General features: G+C 42.4%; 1 protein-coding gene and 1 pseudogene across 2 annotated transcripts in view; both read right to left on the bottom strand.

Moving 5' to 3' along the window:
- MYO19 (myosin XIX) overlaps positions 1-11,910 on the bottom strand; it is an 87,604-nt gene extending 75,694 nt beyond the window's left edge. The window contains exons 1-2 of the mRNA XM_082244793.1: positions 11,773-11,910; positions 5,396-5,544 (exon numbers count right to left, since the gene is read on the bottom strand). Of these exons, the coding sequence (XP_082100919.1) occupies positions 5,396-5,544; positions 11,773-11,902 (279 nt within the window). The 5' untranslated portion in view covers positions 11,903-11,910. The remainder of the gene's footprint in view (positions 1-5,395; positions 5,545-11,772) is intronic.
- A 6,431-nt stretch (positions 11,911-18,341) lies between these two features.
- LOC309548083 (zinc finger BED domain-containing protein 4-like) lies at positions 18,342-20,022 on the bottom strand (annotated as a pseudogene). The gene is made up of 2 exons: positions 19,432-20,022; positions 18,342-18,356 (listed from the first exon to the last, which is right to left on the bottom strand). The product of its transcript is annotated as a zinc finger BED domain-containing protein 4-like (transcript).
- Positions 20,023-21,719: the final 1,697 nt, after the last annotated feature.

The raw sequence follows: 21,719 nt of genomic DNA on the forward strand, positions 1-21,719 counted from the left end.
CAGTTTGCCATTCTAGCTCTCTACCTGATGATCGGCGGGTGCCGGCTGACATCAAGTCCACAGTAACCGCAGATCAGCTCCCGCTGTGTATAACCACTGCAGTAATGGGTCGCCGGTGGCGCGCATGCGTGAAGAAAGAAGAGAGAAGAAGAAACTTTTTGAAGACCCATCGTATGTAAATACAGTGCCTTGCAAAAGTATTCGGCCCCCTTGAACTTTGAGACCTTTTGCCACATTTCAGGCTTCAAACATAAGGATATAAAACTGTAATTTTTTGTGAGGAATCAACAACAAGTGGGACACAATCATGAAGTGGAACGAAATTTATTTGATATTTCAAACTTTGTTAAATAAAAAAACTGAAAAATTGGGCGTGCAAAATTATTCAGCCCCTTTACTTTCAGTGCAGCAAACTCTCTCCAGAAGTTCAATGAAGATCTCTGAATGATCCAATGTTGACCTAAATGACTAATGATGATAAATAGAATCCACCTGTGTGTAATCAAGTCTCCGTATAAATGCACCTGCACTGGGATAGTCTCAGAGGTCCGTTTAAAGCGCAGAGAGCATCACGAAGAACAAGGAACACACCAGGCAGGTCCGAGATACTGTTGTGGAGAAGTTTAAAGCTGGATTTGGATACAAAAAGATTTCCCAAGCTTTAAACATCCCAAGGAGCACTGTGCAAGCGATAATATTGAAATGGAAGGAGTATCAGACCACTGCAAATCTACGAAGACCTGGCCGTCCCTCTAAACTTTCAGCTCATACAAGGAGAAGACTGATCAGAGATGCAGCCAAGAGGCCCATGATCACTCTGGATGAACTGCAGAGATCTACAGCTGAGGTGGGAGACTCTGTCCATAGGACAACAATCAGTCTTTTACTGCACAAATCTGGCCTTTATGGAAGAGTGGCAAGAAGAAAGCCATTTCTTAAAGATTTTAAATAAAAAGTGTCGTTTAAAGTTTGCCACAAGCCACCTGGGAGACACACCAAACATGTGGAAGAAGGTGCTCTGGTCAAATGAAACCAAAATCAAACTTTTTGGCAACAATGCAAAACGTTATGTTTGGCGTAAAAGCAACACAGCTAATCACCCTGAACACACCATCCCCACTGTCAAACATGGTGGTGGCAGCATCATGGTTTGGGCCTGCTTTACTTCAGCAGGGACAGGGAAGATGGTTAAAATTGATGGGAAAGTGGATGGAGCCAAATATAGGACCATTCTGGAAGAAAACCTGATGGGAGTCTGCAAAAGACCTGAGACTGGGACAGAGATTTGTCTTCCAACAAGACAATGAACCAAAACATAAAGCAAAATCTACAATGGAATGGTTCACAAATAAACATTTCCAGGTGTTAGAATGGCCAAGTCAAAGTCCAGACCTGAATCCAATCGAGAATCTGTGGAAAACTGCTGTTCACAAACGCTCTCCATCCAACCTCACTGAGCTCGAGCGGTTTTGCAAGGAGGAATGGGCAAAAATTTCAGTCTCTCGATGTGCAAAACTGATAGAGACATACCCCAAGAGACTTACAGCTGTAATCGCAGCAAAAGATGGCGCTACAAAGTATTAACTTAAGGGGGCTTAATAATTTTGCAAGCCCAATTTTCCAGTTTTTTGTTAAAAAAGTTTGAAATATCCAATAAATTTCGTTCCACTTCATGATTGTGTCCCACTTGTTGTTGATTGTTCAAAAAAAATTACAGTTTTATATCTTTATGTTTGAAGCCTGAAATGTGGCAAAAAGGTCGCAAAGTTCAAGGGGGCCAAATACTTTTGCAAGGCACTGTATACATATACATACATACATACACACACTGTACATAGCCATGAGGTGCCATGTTGAACTTCTAGTGACCAGTATGAGAGTAATAACATCAAATTTAACAGCTTGACATCAATTTTCCCGTAGTTAGTAGACGTGACAACTTTTGCGCAAACCAATCAAAATACGCTTATTGCAATTTTTTTTTTTAAATATGTAGCAGAAAACAAATTGGCCTAAAATGTTAAAATTTAGATTTTTTTTTTTTTTGGCAGCTGTGAGTGAGCAGAGAACAGCTTTGTAAGAATTATTTCTGTATATTATTTATGTTCTTTATATATTATTATATGTGTTCTGTATAGTTTGACCTGTTTAGTTGCCTGGGTCCAGAGGAAGCCAAACCTTTGGTAAAACACTTTGACCTTACAGGCACTAGGAGAACCTCTCTCACCTATACTGGACTGTTACCATGACTGTATAGGAGTATTCATCGGGCGGTCATTCACATTAAGAGGATTTAACTTCCCCAAAACATGTGCAACTATTATTCTTTTTATTCTTTTTTAACATTGTAAAAAAAAAAAAAAAAAAAAAGGCTATAATTTTATCTTTTTGGTTTTTGTCTCATATGCTGTGCTGCTATAGTCCTCATTCATAGGCAACAGAAATCTTTTTTCAGGTAAATAAAGTAGATATTTTCTGCAAATGTAACAATAAGGCTCCATGCACACAGGGCGTCATAAAAACGTGCTCCAAAGCTGTTTACATAACGCCGGGAAACAGCAGCTGTAAAAACGTGCTTTCAGTAGCTTTTTCTACTAGCGTTATTGCACGTTTGGCCACAGTAGCTGTTAGCAGCGTTTTTTTCTGCCTCCATTCAAAATCAATGGTTCCCTATGGGAGCCTATTGATTTGAATGGAAGTCACACCGCAGGTCGGATCGGGGTGATCCGACTTGCGGTGCGACCTGCACTGTGAGAATCTTGAGGGGGAACTCCACGCCAAAATGGGGAAAAAAACGGCGTGGGGTTCCCCCCCAGGTTCCAAACCAGGCCCTTCGGATCTGGTATGGAATTTGAGGGTAGCCCCGCGCCGAAAAAACGGCGTGGGGTCCCCCCCAAAATCCATACCAGACCCTTATCCGAGCATGCAGTCCGGCATGCCAGGAAAGGGGAGGGGACGAGCGAGCGGCCCCACCCCCCCTGGATCATACCAGGCCACACGCCCTCAACATGGGGGGGTGTGGGTGCTTTGGGGCAGGGGGGGCTCTGCACCCCGCACCTCAAAGCACCTTGCCCCCATGTTGATGAGGACAAGGGCCTCATCCCCACAACCCTGGCCGGTGGTTGTGGGGGTCTGCGGGCAGGGGGCTCATCGGAATCTGGAAGCCCCCTTTAACAAGGGGGCCCCCGATCCCGGACCCCCTCCCTATGTGAATGGGTATGGGGTACACTGTACCCCTACTCATTCACCCCATAAAAAGCAGTGTATGGAAATAACGACAGGAGACGTTTTGGAAAATTTATTAAAAATCTTCATCCGACTCTTGTCCTCTCCGGGGGTCTTCTCCTCTCCGAGGGTCTTCTGCTCTTTTGCTGTCCGCCCTTCTTGTCTTGTCTTCTCCTCTCCGGGGTCTTCTGCTGTCTTCTGCTCTTTTGCTGTCCGCCCTTCTTGTCTTCTCCTCTCCGGGGGTCTTCTGCTGTCTTCTCCTCTCCGGGGGTCTTCTGCTGTCCGCCCTTCTGCTGTCCAATCTTCTTGTCTTCTCCTCTCCGGTCTTCTGCTCTTTTGCTGTCGGCTGTCGGCTGTCCTTCTTCCTCCGGTCCTCCTCCTCCGACGTCTTCAGCGATTATGCCGGCCTCTGGTCTCTGCAGCTTATTATATAGCCATTAGGGGCGTGGTCGCCAGATGACGTCATCGGGAGACCACGCCCCCTTGTGTCACAGATGACGTCATCTGTGACACAAGGGGGCGTGGTCTCCAGATGACGTCATCTGGCGACCACGCCCCTAATGGCTATATAATAAGCTGCAGAGACCAGAGGCCGGCATAATCGCTGAAGACGTCGGAGGAGGAGGACCGGAGGAAGAAGGACAGCCGACAGCAAAAGAGCAGAAGACTGGAGAGGAGAAGACAAGAAGATTGGACAGCAGAAGGGCGGACAGCAGAAGACCCCCGGAGAGGAGAAGACAGCAGAAGACCCCCGGAGAGGAGAAGACAAGAAGGGCGGACAGCAAAAGAGCAGAAGACAGCAGAAGACCCCGGAGAGGAGAAGACAAGAAGGGCGGACAGCAAAAGAGCAGAAGACCCTCGGAGAGGAGAAGACCCCCGGAGAGGACAAGAGCCGGATGAAGATTTTTAATACATTTTCCAAAACGTCTCCTGTCGTTATTTCCATACACTGCATTTTATGGGGTGAATGAGTAGGGGTACAGTGTACCCCATACCCATTCACATAGGGAGGGGGTCCGGGATCGGGGGCCCCCTTGTTAAAGGGGGCTTCCAGATTCCGATGAGCCCCCTGCCCGCAGACCCCCACAACCACCGGCCAGGGTTGTGGGGATGAGGCCCTTGTCCTCATCAACATGGGGGCAAGGTGCTTTGAGGTGCGGGGTGCAGAGCCCCCCCTGCCCCAAAGCACCCACACCCCCCCATGTTGAGGGCGTGTGGCCTGGTATGATCCAGGGGGGGTGGGGCCGCTCACTCGTCCCCTCCCCTTTCCTGGCATGCCGGACTGCATGCTCGGATAAGGGTCTGGTATGGATTTTGGGGGGGACCGCACGCCGTTTTTTCGGCGCGGGGCTACCCTCAAATTCCATACCAGATCCGAAGGGCCTGGTTTGGAACCTGGGGGGGAACACCACGCCGTTTTTTTTCCCCATTTTGGCGTGGAGTTCCCCCTCAAGATTCTCACAGTGCAGGTCGCACCGCAAGTCGGATCACCCCGATACGACCTGCGGTGTGACTTCCATTCAAATCAATAGGCTCCCATAGGGAACCATTGATTTTGAATGGAAGAAAAAAAACGTATAACGTGGCTTAACGCACGTTAAGCAACGTTATGGAGCCTTATGGAGCCTTTAGCAGCGTCAGACGTTTTTTGCAGCTTGACGCTGGAGCTCCTGAACCCACAGTTCCTGGGATTTTTTTGGAGCTGTAAAACGCCTATGCCACTTGGAGCTCCTAAAAGCTCTATGTGTGCATGAGGCCATAGAATAACATGGATGGGCGTTCTGCAGCTGCAAAAAAAAACGTCTGACGCTGCTAACAGCAGCTGTAAAAACGTCCAGTGTGCATGAGGCCTAAATCAAAGGACAGTGCAGAAGCCTACATGCTCCAAATATATTACATGCTAGTTTAGAGTTGTATAAATTACCATACTGCAATGCAGCCATGAAAGTAGATAGATCGTTTCCCAACACAAACATGAATAACACAGAAACGTTTTAACAATTAATTAAAAACGAGTAGAGAACTATGGCTAAAGGCATTGCCAGCCAGCCATAGGGAGACTTAGCCCATTCTACTTCACCTATAAATAAAACAAGACAAGACTTTTGGGTGGATAAGTTCTTTAAAATCAGTTGCTGTAAGGAATAAAAAAAAGTGGATTTATAATTACCTGAGGCTGAGGTGCACTGTGATACTGCTTCATGACTTCATTACTGTACAATTTATTTACTGGCTGAAAAGGATTAACTGCAATAACTGTACACCCAGCATTGGTATAGAACAGTTCTGCTGCATATCTTGCTTGAAGACATTTCAATACTGAAAGAAAACACAAGTCTCTAAAAAAAAAAAACCTTTAAAATATACATTACAGTAGTTCACCAGCAAGAGAAAATCATCTTCATCCCAGTCTAGCCATGTTCACAGTGACATAAAAATTGTTGATTTCTATGGGGAATGTAGGTAGCAGGGACCATTTGCAAAACCAGATCTGATTAGTTTGTTCCTGCTGCAAATCGGTACCACAGCAGGCACCATATGGTCACTCATCAATTAATTCAGTAGTTCAAACGGAGGTAAAAGTTAGGCCCCTTTCACACTTGTGGACCGTTCAGATCCGCCTGTCAGTTTTTCAGGCGGATCTGAACGGATGTCCCTTGCATCTCTATGGGGCAACGGATGTCAGCGGAGACATGTCCGCTGAAAATCGATCCGATCCTTCAAATCCGGGCGGATGGAAACCCTATTTTCCATCTGTCTGGCGAATCGGATCAGATGAGAACGGCCAGGCAGTCCGTTCCCATTCCCCCATAGAGAACAGCGGGGACCTGACAGCTCTGTCTCTGCACACAGCGTGGCGACAGAGCTGCCATCCGCCTGCTCAGTGGGGGATCAGCGGATCGATCCCCCGTTGAGATAAACGGAGTCCGCCGACAGAGCGGCAAGTTTGAAAGGGGCCTTAAAGTATAAATAAAGGCAATGATTTCCCTTAATTTGCAGGGATGTCCTCTCACATCCGGTTTGGCTATCGGCCAGAAAGTGAAGGGAAATCTCTGCATTGGGGTACAGATGTCGAAAACAAATCTGACAGGGGTTATAACTTATAACCCTCCCTTGCTCTATCCAAAATGAAAAAAAAAAAAGTTTTGTCTATAGTTCTACTTTAAGGTTTTGTCTAAAAGAAGAAATATCTGTGTTGCCTACAGCTAACACATTTTTCCATTCCTTTACATGTTAAACTTATGCCCATTTTTATGAAACTAGCTGTGCTTGGTATTAATAGAATAAAATTAATAAACCATACTTTTTATAAAACACTGCTCAAAAACGAGATCAAGAAATACAAAGTAACAATATTGTTACACTGTATTTATTCTATTACATTCAACTGCAGATCAAAGGAGTGACATATGATTCCAGTTAAAGTGACCTCACCAGTTAAAAAAATAAAATAGATTTTAAAAATAAATAGAAAAATTTGTTTCTAGTTCACCCCTTATTAACCCTTGGTTTACCGTAATGAACTCCTTTTTCCCTCTCCTCCCCTTAATTTTTTTCTGCCTATTTCCATTTTTTTAACCATTAATATTTTTCAGTTTTTGTTTTTTTCTTTTTTTTTATCCGACACAAAAAAAAACATATTATATTTTAGGTGTGTGTGTATATATATATATATATATATATATATATATATATATATATATATATATATATATATATATATATATATATATATATATATATATATACACACACACACACACATATACATACATACACACACACACACACACACACATTTCGTTTACCCAATTATGTTTTTTGTCAATGGATTCCATGCAAAAATGTAATAGTATTTCTTTTAAAACAATATCACCAAACATTACAGTTTATGTTTGTTTAGTGCATTTTACAGCGCATCCGGAAAGTATTCACAGCTCTTTACTTTTCCAAATTTTGTTATGTTACAGCCTTATTCCAAAATGGATTAAATTCATTATTTTCCTTACAAATTCTACATACGATACCCCATAATGACAACGTGAAAGAGGTTTGTTTGAAATCTTTACAAATTTATAAAAAAAAAAAAAAAAACTATATATTATATTATATATATATATATATATATATATATATATATATATATACACATACATACATACATATACATACATATATATATATATATATATCACATGTACATAAGTATTCACAGCCTTTGCCATGACACTCAAAACTGAGATCAAGTGCATCCTGTTTCCACTCATCATCCTTGAGAGGTTTCTACAACTTGATTGGAGTCCACCTGTGGTAAATTCAGTTGATTGGACAGGATTTGGAAAGGCACACACCTGTCTATATAAAAGGTCCCACAGTTAACAGTGCATGTCAGAGTACAAACCAAACCAAGAAGTCTAAAGCCCCGTACACACGTACCGATGGTCGGCATACAAATGTTCCTCTTTTCTCCCCGGGATGTCGGTGTCTGCTGAAAAGTGCAAAGACAGCACAAGGACAGCACAAGAATTTTGTCCGCCGACTGCAGAAGTGATGTCATGTAATGGTTAACTTTCCCTGTGTTTTCTATTTTCTGAGCATGCCCAGTCTTGCAAATCTGCGGTCTGTCGGCCGAATTGTGTACTGACAGGCGAACAATCGTCCGTTCTGGTGTCGGCATACAAAAATTTTCATGTTTGCAAGAAAGACTTTTGTCCGCGGATTGTGCGCAGACATCTGTCGGAGGCACCATACTAACACGCGTACAATCGGCAGATCCTTCGTCCACCGACGTTTGTATGCCGACGATCGGTACGTGTGTACGGGCCTTAAGGGATTGTATCGAGGCACAGATTTGGGGAAGGGTACAGAAAAAATTCTGCAGCATTGAAGGTTCCAATGAGCACAGTGGCCTCCATCATCTGTAAATGTAAGAAGTTTGGAACCACCAGGACTCTTCCTAGAGCAGGTCACGCAGCCAAACTGAGCGATCGGGGTAAAAGGGCCTTAGTCAGAGAGGTGACCAAGAACCCGATGGGGACTCTGACAGAGCTCAAGCATTTCTCTGTGGAGAGAGGAGAACCTTCCAGAAGAACAACCATCTCTGCAGCACTCTACCAATCAGGCCTGTTTGATAGAGTGGCCAGAGAGAAGCCACTCCTCAGTAAAAGGCACATGACAGCCTGCCTGGAGTTTGCCAAAAGGCACCTGAAGGACTTTCAGACCATGCGAAGCAAAATTCTCTGGTCTGATGAAACAAAGATTGAACTCTTTGGACTAAATGGCAAGCATCATGTCTGGAGGAAACCAGGCACCGCTCATAACCTGGGCAATAACATCCCTAAAGTGAAGCATGGTGGTGGCAGCATCATGCTGTGGGGATTTTCTTCAGCAGCAGGAACTGGAGGACTAGTCAGGATCGAGGGAAAGATGAAGATAACAATGTACGGAGACATTCTTGATGAAAACCTGCTCCAAAGCGCTATGGACCTCAGACTTGGGTAAAGGTTCATCTTTCAACAGGACAATGACCCTAAGCACAGAGCCAAGATAACAAAGAAGTGGCTAGGGGACAACTGTGTGAATGTCCTTAAGTGGCCCAACCAGAGCCCAGCCTTGAACATCTCTGGAAAGATCTAAAATGCACCAATGCTCCTCATCCAACTTGATGAAGCTTGAGAGGTCCTGCAAAGAAGAATGGCAGAATCTGCCCAAAAATAGGTGTGCCAAGCTTGTAGCATCATACTCAAAAAAGACTTGAGGTTGTAATTAGTGCCAAAGGTGATTCCAAAAGTAGCAAAGGCTGTGAATACTTATGTACATGTGATTTTTTTTCGTTTTTTATTTTTAATAAATTTGCAAAAATGTAAAAAACAAAAAAACAAAAAAAAAAAAAACTTCTTTTATGTTGTCATTATGGTTTGTAGAATTTTGATGAAAAAAATGAATTTAATCTAATTTGGAATAAGGCTGTAACATAATGTGAAAAAGTAAAGCGCTGTGAATACTTTCCGGATGCACTGTAGTGCACACCGAAATTGCACAGGAAATCACATTCCTGTGCTATGCAGCATGATGAGATTTTCCCTCCATTTATTTGAATGTGCTGAAATTGCAGTGGATCGCAGCAAAAGTAGTGCTTGCACTGCTTTTAAAAATTCACTGCAACCCGATTGCATGGTATTGCGATAGCATGTGATCCGGCGCAGGCAAATGCACCATCTGCATTTGAGGTGTCATTAGGAATCTACTGGCACCTGCAGCAGTTTGCACACCCAGTGCATTTGGAATTACATGCACAGAATGTTTCCCACGCCGTGTTCCGGTGTGAACGAGCCCTTAACCACTTGCCGACTGCGCACAGTATATTTACTGCGGCAGTCGGCCCCGGCCAGGCAGAGTGACGTAGGTCTACGTCACTCGCCTGTCACTCCTTCTAGAGCCAATAGCGGGCGGGCGCGCGCCCGCTGAGGCGGGCGGGCGCGCGCCCGCTGAGGCGCGCGCCCGCTGAGGCGCGCGCCCACCTCGGCTCGTTCACGGAGGAGTGCGGGAGTGTGACTGGCGGACCCGATATCCGCCGGTCACACTACGATCGCCGGTACAGCCGGAGAAAGACAGAGCGGCTTATGTAAACAAGCCGCCTGTCTGTTCTCCCTGTGTAAAAGTGAAGATCTGACAGTTCTACTATGTAGAACTGTTGATCTTTGTTTTTACACTAGTAGACCTGTCCCTGCACAGTTAGAATCACGCCCCTAGGACACACTTAACCCCTCCCTGTCCAATAAAGTTAACCCCTTCCCTGCCAGTGTCATTTTTGCAGTAACAGTGCATATATATAGCACTGATTACTGCAGTAATGTCACTGGTACCCCCAAAAGTGTCAAAAATGTCAGTCAAGGGTCCGATCTGTCCGCCGCAATGTCGCAGTACCGCAAAAAAAAACGCAGATCGCCGCCATTACTCGTTAAAAAAAAAAAACACCAAAAATGACAAAAATCTTTCCCTTTGTTAGTAAACGCGATAACTTTTGCGCAAACCAATCAAAATACGCTTTTTGCGATTTTTTTTACCAAACATAGGTAGCGTAAAACAAATTGGCCGGAAATGTTAAAAAATTTTGATTTTTACATTTTTTTGGGGGGGAATTTCATATAAAAAAAAGTGAAAAATATTGTTGTTTTTGCAAAAATTACGCTCTTTTTTTGTTTATAGCGCGTGATCAAAAAATCGCACAGGTGATCAAATACCACCAAAAGAAAGCTCTGTTTGTGGGAAAAAAAGGACGTGAAATTCGTTTAGGTACAGCGTCGCACGACCGCGCAATTGTCCGTTAAAGTCACGCAGTAAAAAAATCGCAAAAAAACCCCTGGTCTTTTAGCAGGAAAATCCTCCGGTGGTAAAGTGGTTAAAGAATGTTAGAACATTTCATATTCTAGATGCCTGTTGTACCATGTACTTGTGTTAAAAAGTAACCTGCTGTTTTTGCATTTCTTTCTTTATGTGGAATACCTGGTGCTCCTGCCAGTCCTTTGTTTTCCTATTGCAAACGAACCACGCTAGGCATGACAGTACATCCATCTCAGCATGACCAGTTTTTGTGGCTATGCTGGGAGAACAGCCTGCTTGTCCCCCAATTCTCCCCCCTCCACACACAAATAGCCAATCGCTGGGAAGATCAGTGTACTACCCTCCCTCTGCCTCTTGCCGACACACTCCTCTGCAGTCTCCATTCTTAGTTATTTACTGATTTATTTTGGGTACTTTTATAGCACCACCAACTTGTGCAGCGCTTTACATATAGATTGTACATTTACATCAGTCCCTGCCCTCAAGGAGCTTACAATCTAAAAAGGTCCTTAAGGCACATTTACATACTAGAGCCAATTTAAAGTTGGAGTAAACTCCCATCTCTGAATTTTACCTACAGGTAAGCCTGTAAGGCTTACCTATAGCTACTGTAAAGATCTCCTAAACGTGCACTGTTTAGGAAATATTTATGGTGCATTCAGCCAATGACATCACTGATGCCATTCGGGCTGTTCCTTCAGAGTCCTGTGGCGTAAATGGCGGCTTCAATGCGCATGCGTGGCAGTGACATCATCACGGCTCTGACCAGTCACACAGCCGGAGTCGAGAAACCTAGAAGGAAGACTGAGTGAAGATGGGAGCTGGAAGTGCTTAGTTTTCAGGGAAGTTTAACATATCAATAGCAACCACCTCTTGCTTTTGATATAGAGATGAGGGGAGAAGGTGGTGTTCTGTAGTCCTGCAGGGAAACCTAAACAGGGATGACAACACAGCCCTGGATTTCAGTGCAGCCGTGGTAGTGCTGTTATCGCACTACTGGTACCTAGGAGCTCACTAGATTGCTAGCAAGATCAAAAATTATTTTTTAGTACTTGCAATGTTTTAAATGGGATATCACTCGGAGTAATAAAGTGAATGTTTGCAGAGATGTACTGAATGTTATTTTATCTTCTTAGTTTGCCCAGACATACTACACATTTTGCATGTCTGTATTACTACATTATTAAAACATGAATGTTTTACCTGTTTTAGTGGTCACAGGGTTTACTTTGGTAAGGTCATCATAGGTGTAAAGCTCTTTTTCATCAATTAAAAATGCATTTATTTCTTCCCCAAACGATTCATTGAGATGGACAGGGATGGATGGTTTCATGTCTCCATTGGGCTACAAAAATAAATAAATACATACATAAATAATCAAATGAATGTAGAAATAAAAATGTAATTCTTTAGACTATAGTAGATGTCATTTTTCCTCAGTCTATCTCCAATTACTACTCCTATACCTGAATATCTTTGTCCATCTATGCTTGTTTTTTAACCACAAGACATCCAATTACCAGAATTACAGCATTGACCACATTAACAGCAGTTTGTACAAATAAAATGCTTTTACATTTGATGGTACTACAAGTGTGATAGCTTTGTAAATAATATCCATCATTTACCGACGACCCCCCTATTACATGATCTACCGGTAATACTTATACTTAGGTTACCTTGGAGATATTATACCCGGCGTATAAGACGACCTCCCATTTTTGGGGGATTTTTTTGATGTTCAAAAGTAGTCATACGCCAGAAAATACAGTATATATTCCCATAATGCCAAAGCTTAAAAAACTCCTCACTGGAAAGAATAGATATTTTAAAGTTTGTAAGTTAACCTTCTAAACCAATCAACTGAATTTCCACTTAGCAATCTCGTATCTACTGTGCCCCCATGAAAACAATTTACCACCTCAGCAGATTGTGCATGTATGGTGTGAAGATACGTTATTGGTTACCAGCATTAGTTTGAGCTGTCAAGCAATTTGAGAGGAGGGGGGAGGGAGGAGGAGCCACATCTCAAAAGTGAAAGCGAATTTTTGTTAGTGAGCCCTTATGGACTATAGACACCAAAGTACACAAAAGTCTCAAAGTATAAATTTTATTGCAAATTGATTAAAGCATAGTGGTGTAAATTAAAATTCACACAATAGCATACTACTCCAAATAAGGCATAGCCTTCAACAAAACAACCAACAAAGCCCCAACATAACTATAATCAATGCGCCAGTGAATTGTGGCCATCAGTGTCTGGACGGGCTCAGTGTTTGAGGTTGGGGCAGATTGGAGCTCTACATGTTTTGCACCAAAGTGCTTCTTCAGGAGCTTAAAGTAAGTTATAGTATAGGTTAACGTGTGAAGGAGTCAATGTAGTAGCTTTAAAAACAATCAGAGGAGGATACAGTGCTACAGGGACCCCAAATCCTGGTAGCCCTTGGCAGGAACTGTGCTGCCTTAATTACTTGGAGCTTCCAAAGACGTCAACGTAATGACGAAACATGTCAAGTTGTGGATTATAGCCGTGGAACGCACGCCGGGTGTCGGACCGTACTCCAGGAAGAAACAAACTTTGCATCCTGAAGAGCTCGGTGTACCCTCCATCCGGTAATGGTGCATTCCGCTGTCTAGCTACATGTTGCCGTTAGGGCATTGATACATTGTTGGTTACATGCTTTTAAATTAATTTAATAAATGGATTAGACATATGAAAAATACTACACCATGAGAAGTCCCTTGTTTTTGCTTTAATACCCACCCCGAGATATACAGGTCACCCCGATACCCAGGAGAGTGGACAAGAGTGTACCCTAACATTGGAATACTTAAACAAGCGTTATATGATCCAGGTTGCCATATGGTAACAGGGATCAACTACATCTGGTAAGCTTTAACTCCGGCCATCCCTGCACGAGTGACTAGAAGATACTCACCATCACTGCTCCCCTGCATGGTTGGGATTATTTCACTGGGACATTATAGGTTATATATGCACTGGACTTTGAGTGAATAACCTGAGTTGCACGGAGCACAGAAGCACTTTATTGGAAAATTCTGCACGATTATTTATGATTATTTATTTTTATTTATTTCTGTAAAGGGTTGGTATGTCACAAAAAAGCTCTAATATTTGAGAATTGCACAGTATTGTATTTGAGTCTTAGCATTTGGATATATGGTTCATAAAAAAGGGGGTGACCTCTCATTTTTCACTAGGGCACTTTAAAACGCACAGGAGTATTATTTTATATTAGTCACGAATGCACTTTATTGTATGGTAGGATTTTGCGCTGCTAGAATTGAGGTCGTAAACTTCCAGATGAGAACACAGTGTGATCAGTTTTCTAGCTGTGCTGGGAGCTAATCCAATGATACAATTTTTTTTATTTTTTTATATAAAAAGGAGGGGGGGGGGGGAATTTATAATGTTTTTATATTTTGCCTTTCATTCTGATTTTTAACTGAACGTGTTTTATAAAAGGTGAGAATTTACATAAACTTTAAAGTGGACCTACTTTGTCAAATGGCTGAAACCATATTTTTAGGGTCAGGATCTTCTTTTTAGACCAAAAATGACTCCCCTGGATCTTATGGTCACATCAGTCCATTTTTTTTGTTCAACCTAGTGGGCGAGGCGCTCGCTGTACTTATTTTTCGATGATAGTACAACGGGCAGGGCGGGTAACAAGGCATGTGACGTCATCGCGCTGGAGGACGCAGCGGCCATCTTCTTGGAAGGAAACCACCTATGCACACTTAAGTAATCCTGAATTATGAGAGTGCATGTATTTTTGTTTTAATAAATTATGGTTGATTTACATACTGCACTATGAGCTCTCTTTTTCCCCTTTGGGGCCATCTTTAAGGATCATGATTCATCTGTCCACTATCCTGTGTGTTTACTGATCATCGGTGGAAACTCAGGGATAATCTGGAGTCAGCGTGTGGGATTGTCGTCTGGTCTAGTCTTTACAGTCTGATGGTAAGGGTCAGTTTTTTTGGTGCTATTGGTGGTGGGGACACCTTTTTCCAATCCAGCCAGACCACCTTTGTAGCATGGACACTTACTGATACAACCAGCAGGACTATATGCAGACTCTCTTTTTTGGATATTTATACTTTGGCACTTTAGCGCTGCACCCATTCTTTTAACGATCTCCACCGCTAAGCTATTGTGTTCTGACAGGGGGACGCCCCCCTGCCAGAACACACTGGTCAACGCTCACAGAACACACCAGGCAGCGCTGGAGACACGGGGCTGCAAGCGCTGATCCGATGCTGATCGGCAGCTGTTTTTCCAGAATGCTCGTCAGGCCGGCTTCTATCGGGCAGGCTGTTGTACATACTGGCCAAATGTTGGATGGTTTCTGTTGAACCAGGCAATACTGGCTGATAGTGGGCCAGTGTGTACCAGAAATAATACAGTGCAGTAATTTAACATTCTATGCTGTGTGTACACATGCTGATCTCAAATTCTCAAATGCTTCTTCCTGCCTGCAGCTAACATGTTCACTCGATTTTCTAATTGTTAGCGAGGTCAAATCGATAGTCATTTTATACTGTAGTAAAATTCAAGGGAGTAGAGTGGATTATTTTTCTAGAACAGATTTCTAACAGTATATGTTGTTCTGTTTGGGAAATTGCATCTGTTCCAAAAGAAAATGCTAAAAGCAAACAATTTGAAATCACTTTCTAATGATGCTCATCAAGTTGTCGAATGTACTGAGAAAAATCTACTAGTGTATGGCCGGCCTTAGCATTTCACTAGAGTTCAAGGCCTGCTTTTATATTAGATCATGTATTGTTGCTTTACATAGTGATATTATGGCAATGTAGTAGTTAATGGGATATTCACTGCAGGTGAATCAATCACTAGTGTAAAACACATGCCCCGGGGAGATTTACCTGCAGTAAGGCCCCTTTCACACAGGCTTTCCGATCAGGTCCGGTTTTTCAGGCGGACCTCATTGGATCCTCCATTCACCCCTATGGAGTAGCGGATGTCAGCGGTGACATGTCTGCTGACACCTAATCCGATCCCGTCTGTGAAATCCAGACGGATGGAAACCCAATTTTCCATCCGTCTGGAGGATAGGATCGGATGAAAACCGACAGGCGGTCCGTTTTCAACCGATCTCCCATACAGGAGAGAGAGGGGATCTTAAAAGTCTATCTCAGCACAGTGAGCGGAGACGGACCTGTCATCCACTTGCTTATCGGGGATCGGCGGAGCAAAACGGAGTCCGTCGGGCGGAAAGCCTGTGTGAAAAGGACCCTATTTTTTTTTTTCAGGGTTTATTTTACAATTTTCCAAAAAACAGTCCAACAGAGATTCTATGCATTATACAGAGGTAGATGCATATGGGGATAGAGAACACAAGGATCAGTACAAAGCCAATAAGTAACCAACGTGCTGAAATGAGAGGATTGCTTCCCCCTCCGGGAGGTATAATACACAATGTTGTTAGGGCCGCAACTGGCCCAAAAAAATAGCACTACCATCTGTTGTATCTACAGATTAAGTGAAACAAGACAACCAACCATCCTAGCACATATACATGATACACAAAACATTTACACACCACCCTCCACACCTCCCAATGCTCCCACCGGGGGAGATGAGAAACTACCTTTTAGATGGTATTACCCAGAGGACTCGTCTCGACCATACTCTAGTCATTACGTGTATTGAGATAATGGAGAATCTTTCGAAAAGGAATGCGCAATATCCAACCAGGACTGCCAGATCTTAGAGAACTTATTAGGGCAAGCCTTATATATCAACTTATAAAATCGGTATGTCTCAGTTCACCAGACTATAAAAATGTTGTACCCTAGGTTTCTTAGCAGAATCAATTTCCTAGCATAGAATAACAACACACGGATTAATGTTCTAGCATGTGTCCGATGAACAAGTCATTGAGGATACCCAACAGTCAAACTTACGGGGTATGAGGCACAGGCAGATGAAGTGTGTTGTTGAAAAAAAGCAAATACTGTTATTTGAGGTCCAGAACATATGTAAAAGATCCGCTCCCAAACAACCACATCGGGGGCAAGCAGTCACAGGGTCAACGCCCATGCGAACCAACTTCTTAGGGGATCAACTCCGTCCGCTCATCTCCGTTGTGCCAGGTGGAAGGGGTCAATCCCAGCAGCCTGCACGCGTGAATAAATGGTAGTAACTAGTTTAGTTATGTCGGGGCAAGAGGACCCTAAATGTTTGGTGAAGGTCATAAATTACTGCTTAACCACTTTACCACCGGAGGATTTTGCCGTCTTCCGTCCAGGCCACTTTTTGCGATTCGGCGCTGTGCGACTTCAACTGACAATTGCGCGGTCGTGCGACGCCGTACCCAAACGAAATTTACGTCCTTTTTTTCCCACAAACAGAGCTTTCTTTTGGTGGTATTTGATCACCTGTGCGATTTTTACTTTTTGCGCTATAAACAAAAAAAGAGCGTTTATTTTGAAAAAATAACAATATTTTTAACATTTTTTTATATGAAATTCCCCCCAAAAAAGATGTAAAAACCAATTTTTTTAAAAATTTTTGGCCAATTTGTTTTATGCTACATATGTTTGGTAAAAAAAAATCGCAATAAGCGTATTTTGATTGGTTTGCGCAAAAGTTATTGCGTTTACTAACAAAGGGAAAGATTTCTGTCATTTTTGGTGTTTTTTTTTTAACGCGTAATGGCGGCGATCTGCGATTTTTTTTGCGGGACTGCGACATTGCGGCGGACAGACCGGACCCCTGACTGACATTTTTGACACTTTTGGGGGTACCAGTGACATTACTGCAGTAATCAGTGCTATAAATATGCACTGTTACTGTAAAAATGACACTGGCAGGGAAGGGGTTAATTTTATTGGAGAGGGAGGGGTTAATGTATGCCTGGTGCTTACTGACGTGTAGGGGGGGAGGTGACTGAGTGAGTCATGGACAGATCGGATGTCCAGCTATGCTGAACAGTCCGATCTGTCACTCCCTGTCACTATGGAGATCCGCCCGCTGTGTTTACACACAGCGGGCGGATCTCCAGACTCGATCCCCGACGATCGGGTAAGAGCAGCGGCGATCGCCGCTGCTCCTCCCCTGGCCCGACTCCCGCTGTGAATGAAAACAGCGGGAGCGAGCCTCCGGCGGCGCGCAAGCGCCGCCCAGAAGGGGGAGTGTCCAATCACGTTAATACTACGTGGCTGGACGATAACGAACCACTCTGCCGCAGTAGTATTACTGTGAGCGGTTGTAGAGTGGTTAATAAATAGATATACTGTATGTTTGGAATTTATTCAAGTAGACTTGAAAATTTTACAACAGGTTCACCTCAACTCATGCATAAAAAAAAAAAAAAAAAAAAAAAAAAAAAAAAGGGAGGTCAACCACTACTGAGCACATAAAGCAGGTAATCTTAACATTCAATGCAGGGGAATCTTCCTTGTGCATGTGTTAAAAAATGGCAGTGACTGATCCACCACCAGTGAATGTGTGATGGAATGTCACCTTCACTGCTTTACACATGCTCTTTTGTGCTTTCCGCTTACAAAGACATTTACAAGTTTCACTCCTAACTGAAAAATGCAGCACAAACAGGTAGGACCAGTTCAAATGTTGGCAAATTTCCAAGCTGAGACAGTGGCAAAGAAACTTTTAAATAAAGCAATTAAAAAGTTCAAAACTGTCTTTTTCTATTAATCTATGCTGATTCCAAAAAACTTTAAATAAAATAAATGGTAACAGATATTCCACACCTGAAGCTAGATTACCATGTTGTAAACTGATAAAAACAAAAACGGTAAATTATTTTAGGTTCATGAATAAAACAACAAAGTGGGTTTGCTATCTAAATTTTCATCAAGGAATATGGGTATATGGCCAGCGGTTACCCATTTCATCTCATAGGGTCTGCATGCGGGACAAACAGCGAATTCCTAGTAAATTGTAGTTCAGTTAATCACCCCCTTCAAGCACCCAATGACCCTTTCAATAAACCCAAATTAAAAAAAAAACATATATAATATTTTTCTTTAATTTGCAATCCCCAGTTTCTATAAGAAAAGCAAGCGTAATGGAAGCGTTGCGTATTTTATATATAATTATTGTTGCTCTTAAAAGGCAGTAATTAAACAAATTACATAGTATAAGTATAAACTCTGTTAATGGCACAGTGGATGGTACTGCTGGCTCTGTATTTAGAGAGCCATTACATGCTTGCCGTTAATTTTTTTATATTCCCTTAAGCCCCGTGTGGTCTCCAAAATACTGTCTGGTTATCCACCAATAAGTGACAACAGGACTGAATTCTGGAATTTTCTGTCTCAGCAGCAGTTAAACATGCATTTTTAACTTTTATTGTTCTATATACAGTGCATCCGGAAAGTATTCACAGTGCTTCACTTTATTCCACATTTTGTTATGTTACAGCCCTATTCCAAAATGGATAAAATTCATTATTTTCTTCAAAATTCTACAAACAATAACCCATATGAAGTTTCTCTTCTGTCCGTTGTCTTTTTGGACATTTTTCTCCTGCATCCTGCTCTTCCACATTAGAAACCTTCTCTTCTTGACTTTTCTTTTCGGCAGGAGGAACCTACTGGACCTTCTGTCAGCCATTGTTTTGCCTTGGCCAATACATCAGAAGAGAAAGGATGGTTCTTGTATCGAGGATCCACAAAGACATGCAAGCACAACATTTTTATTCTCTTCATGCTTCTCAAAACGTTTGGCGAGGCTGTCCCTCATGGCCTGCCTACATGTTTTAATGCCACGTGTGTTGGTCCTTCATTCTGTTGAAGAAGCATCTTCAGCATTCTCACACATGGGATCACAGATGAGTCGTAATGACTCACCTCTAGTGTCACTTCCTCTATGGGGAGGAGGGTCTCAATGACATTGGCTACAATGTCCCACTGATCAGCAGTAGGACAAGAATGTCCTCCAAGTCCATATTCACCTGAATATATGGTAAGAGCTTGCTTCTGCTCAAGCATTCTTTGCAGCATGTGAAGTATTGAGTTCAATCGTGTTGGAACAGCCTGAATTAAGTCGTTTTTAGGTAGGCCAAGGTCTTCCTGATTGCACCTCAGTCGCTGCTTGGCAAGGATTGAATGGTGGAAATGGCCTGCGCACTTCTTCAGCATGCCAATTATGTCAAGCAAAGCTTTCTAGTTTGACAGACCATTATTTACCACAAGTTGGAGGGTGTGTGCCATCCAACTGAGGTCTGACACTTCAGCAAGTCTCATACCTTTAACCATGTTCGCTCCGCTGTCTCGAAGAATAAGCATCACTCAGTCTTTGGTGATTCCCCATTCTTATAGCATGCCTGGAAACATTTCTCTAATGTAATCCCCAGTGTGGGATCCTTGCATCACTTTTGTATTCAACACCAAATGCCTTCTTGTCCATCCACGGTCAATGAAGTGGCATGTAAGACTCATTCGTGATTCTGTTTATCCTGAGTCAGTCGTGAATGAGAGTGAGGGGCCAGCATTCTCTGCTTGCAGCATAGCCTTTACTTTCTCAATGACCTTTTGGTGAATCTTTTCCAGCATTTCAGTCCGATAAAATTTGTCACTCTTCAGTGTGTACCTTGGCTCAACTATGGATATCAACCGCTTAAATCCAGAGTCAGACACTATTGTAAATGGCTGGTTATCATTCACCATCATCTCTATGATTATTCTGTCCAGCAGTTGGGATCTTCCATCAGATTTTAGCCACCTGTTTTTTTTCTGAAACATATCTGTTATTGTTGCCTGGGATAGTGAGGTTTCACCTTGTGATTCATTTTGTTTTTTTCTGTGCTGCATGACATAATTCAACATGATGAACTCTTGGCCCCAAAGATTTGACGTATTTTTGGTTTTTGCAGTTATTGATCCCATGCTTACATTGTTTTTGCTTTATATATTTAAAGCACAACTTTACAGAAACAGACCTTTGTGCTCTTATCTCTTGTGGTTGACATATCATGTTAGAATTTGGTAGCCAGACAGTCCAGGACCAATATGCAGCTTTTAAAAGACAAGTTATTGCATTTATAAAAACAGAAAGGCCTCATAGGAGTTAAAGTGGTTGTAAACCCTTACAAATAAACTGAATTGACTAGCCTTAGGTGATACATAGAGATAAAGCAAATCCCCCTATAATTTGTACCTGTTTATCTGCTGTACTTTCTTCCCTATTGCCATTCAAAGTGTACCTTTCACACAGCATTCCTGACCTTTAGAAGGCAGGGATCGGATGTCACACACTGCACAGCACAGAGCTGAGTGTAATCTGAGACCTGAGTGGAGGGAATAAACACCCCACTCTACACAGTCTCATAGGGAAACTTGCATAAATAGGGCTGTCAATCCCCTGCTGTGTGCTCAAGGGGAAGCATGTCATCTCTAAGGATTTGGTGTTATGATAAATGATCAGAAGCGGCTCATGCAGAAAGAAGATAGAAATGATACTTGGTGCTTTGGATTAAGGCATTAATCCAAGGATTAAGTACACACTATAGAAGGATATGCTTTGTTAATTTCTCATTCAATGGTTTACAACCACTTTAAAAGCTAGGCTCCAGCTGTCATTATTTTGCATGCTGACAACCTGGTCCCCAAGAAAACACCTTTTAAAATTAACCAATGTAATTTCCTGAAATATTTCCTAATACTAAATTGCTACAAATGAAACCCAGTTTGAAGAGACAGCTATTTTTCTAAAATGCTAAAGTGGTGGGAATGTTTATATTATATATACATACATACATACACACACACACACACACACACACACACATATATAGTTTCTGTTTTCATTATATAATATTTAAAAAAGAGTAAACACATTTGGGTGATAATAAATGGCTTCAGCCAAACACTAACCATGAGTGAAAGAAAAGTTTTTGTTTTTTATCATCCATATTCTCTGAAAAATAAATCATAAATTCTGCCAGGGTATGTAAACCTATGAGCACAACTGTATATAGCTCAGTGTATGTCACACACAGGAGTGATGTTTACAAGTTGTCCATAAATCAAGTGGAGAGCAGGGCAGTTCCATTTGTTTGTCCAAATTATAGATTTTCAGCCCCCTCATGTTTTCTGAACATATACCAGCGGTGAATGGGCAGTAAGGCCCCTTTCAC

This window comes from Pelophylax lessonae (assembly GCF_965119305.1).
Source record: "Pelophylax lessonae genome assembly, chromosome: 2".
NCBI lineage: Eukaryota > Metazoa > Chordata > Amphibia > Anura > Ranidae > Pelophylax > Pelophylax lessonae.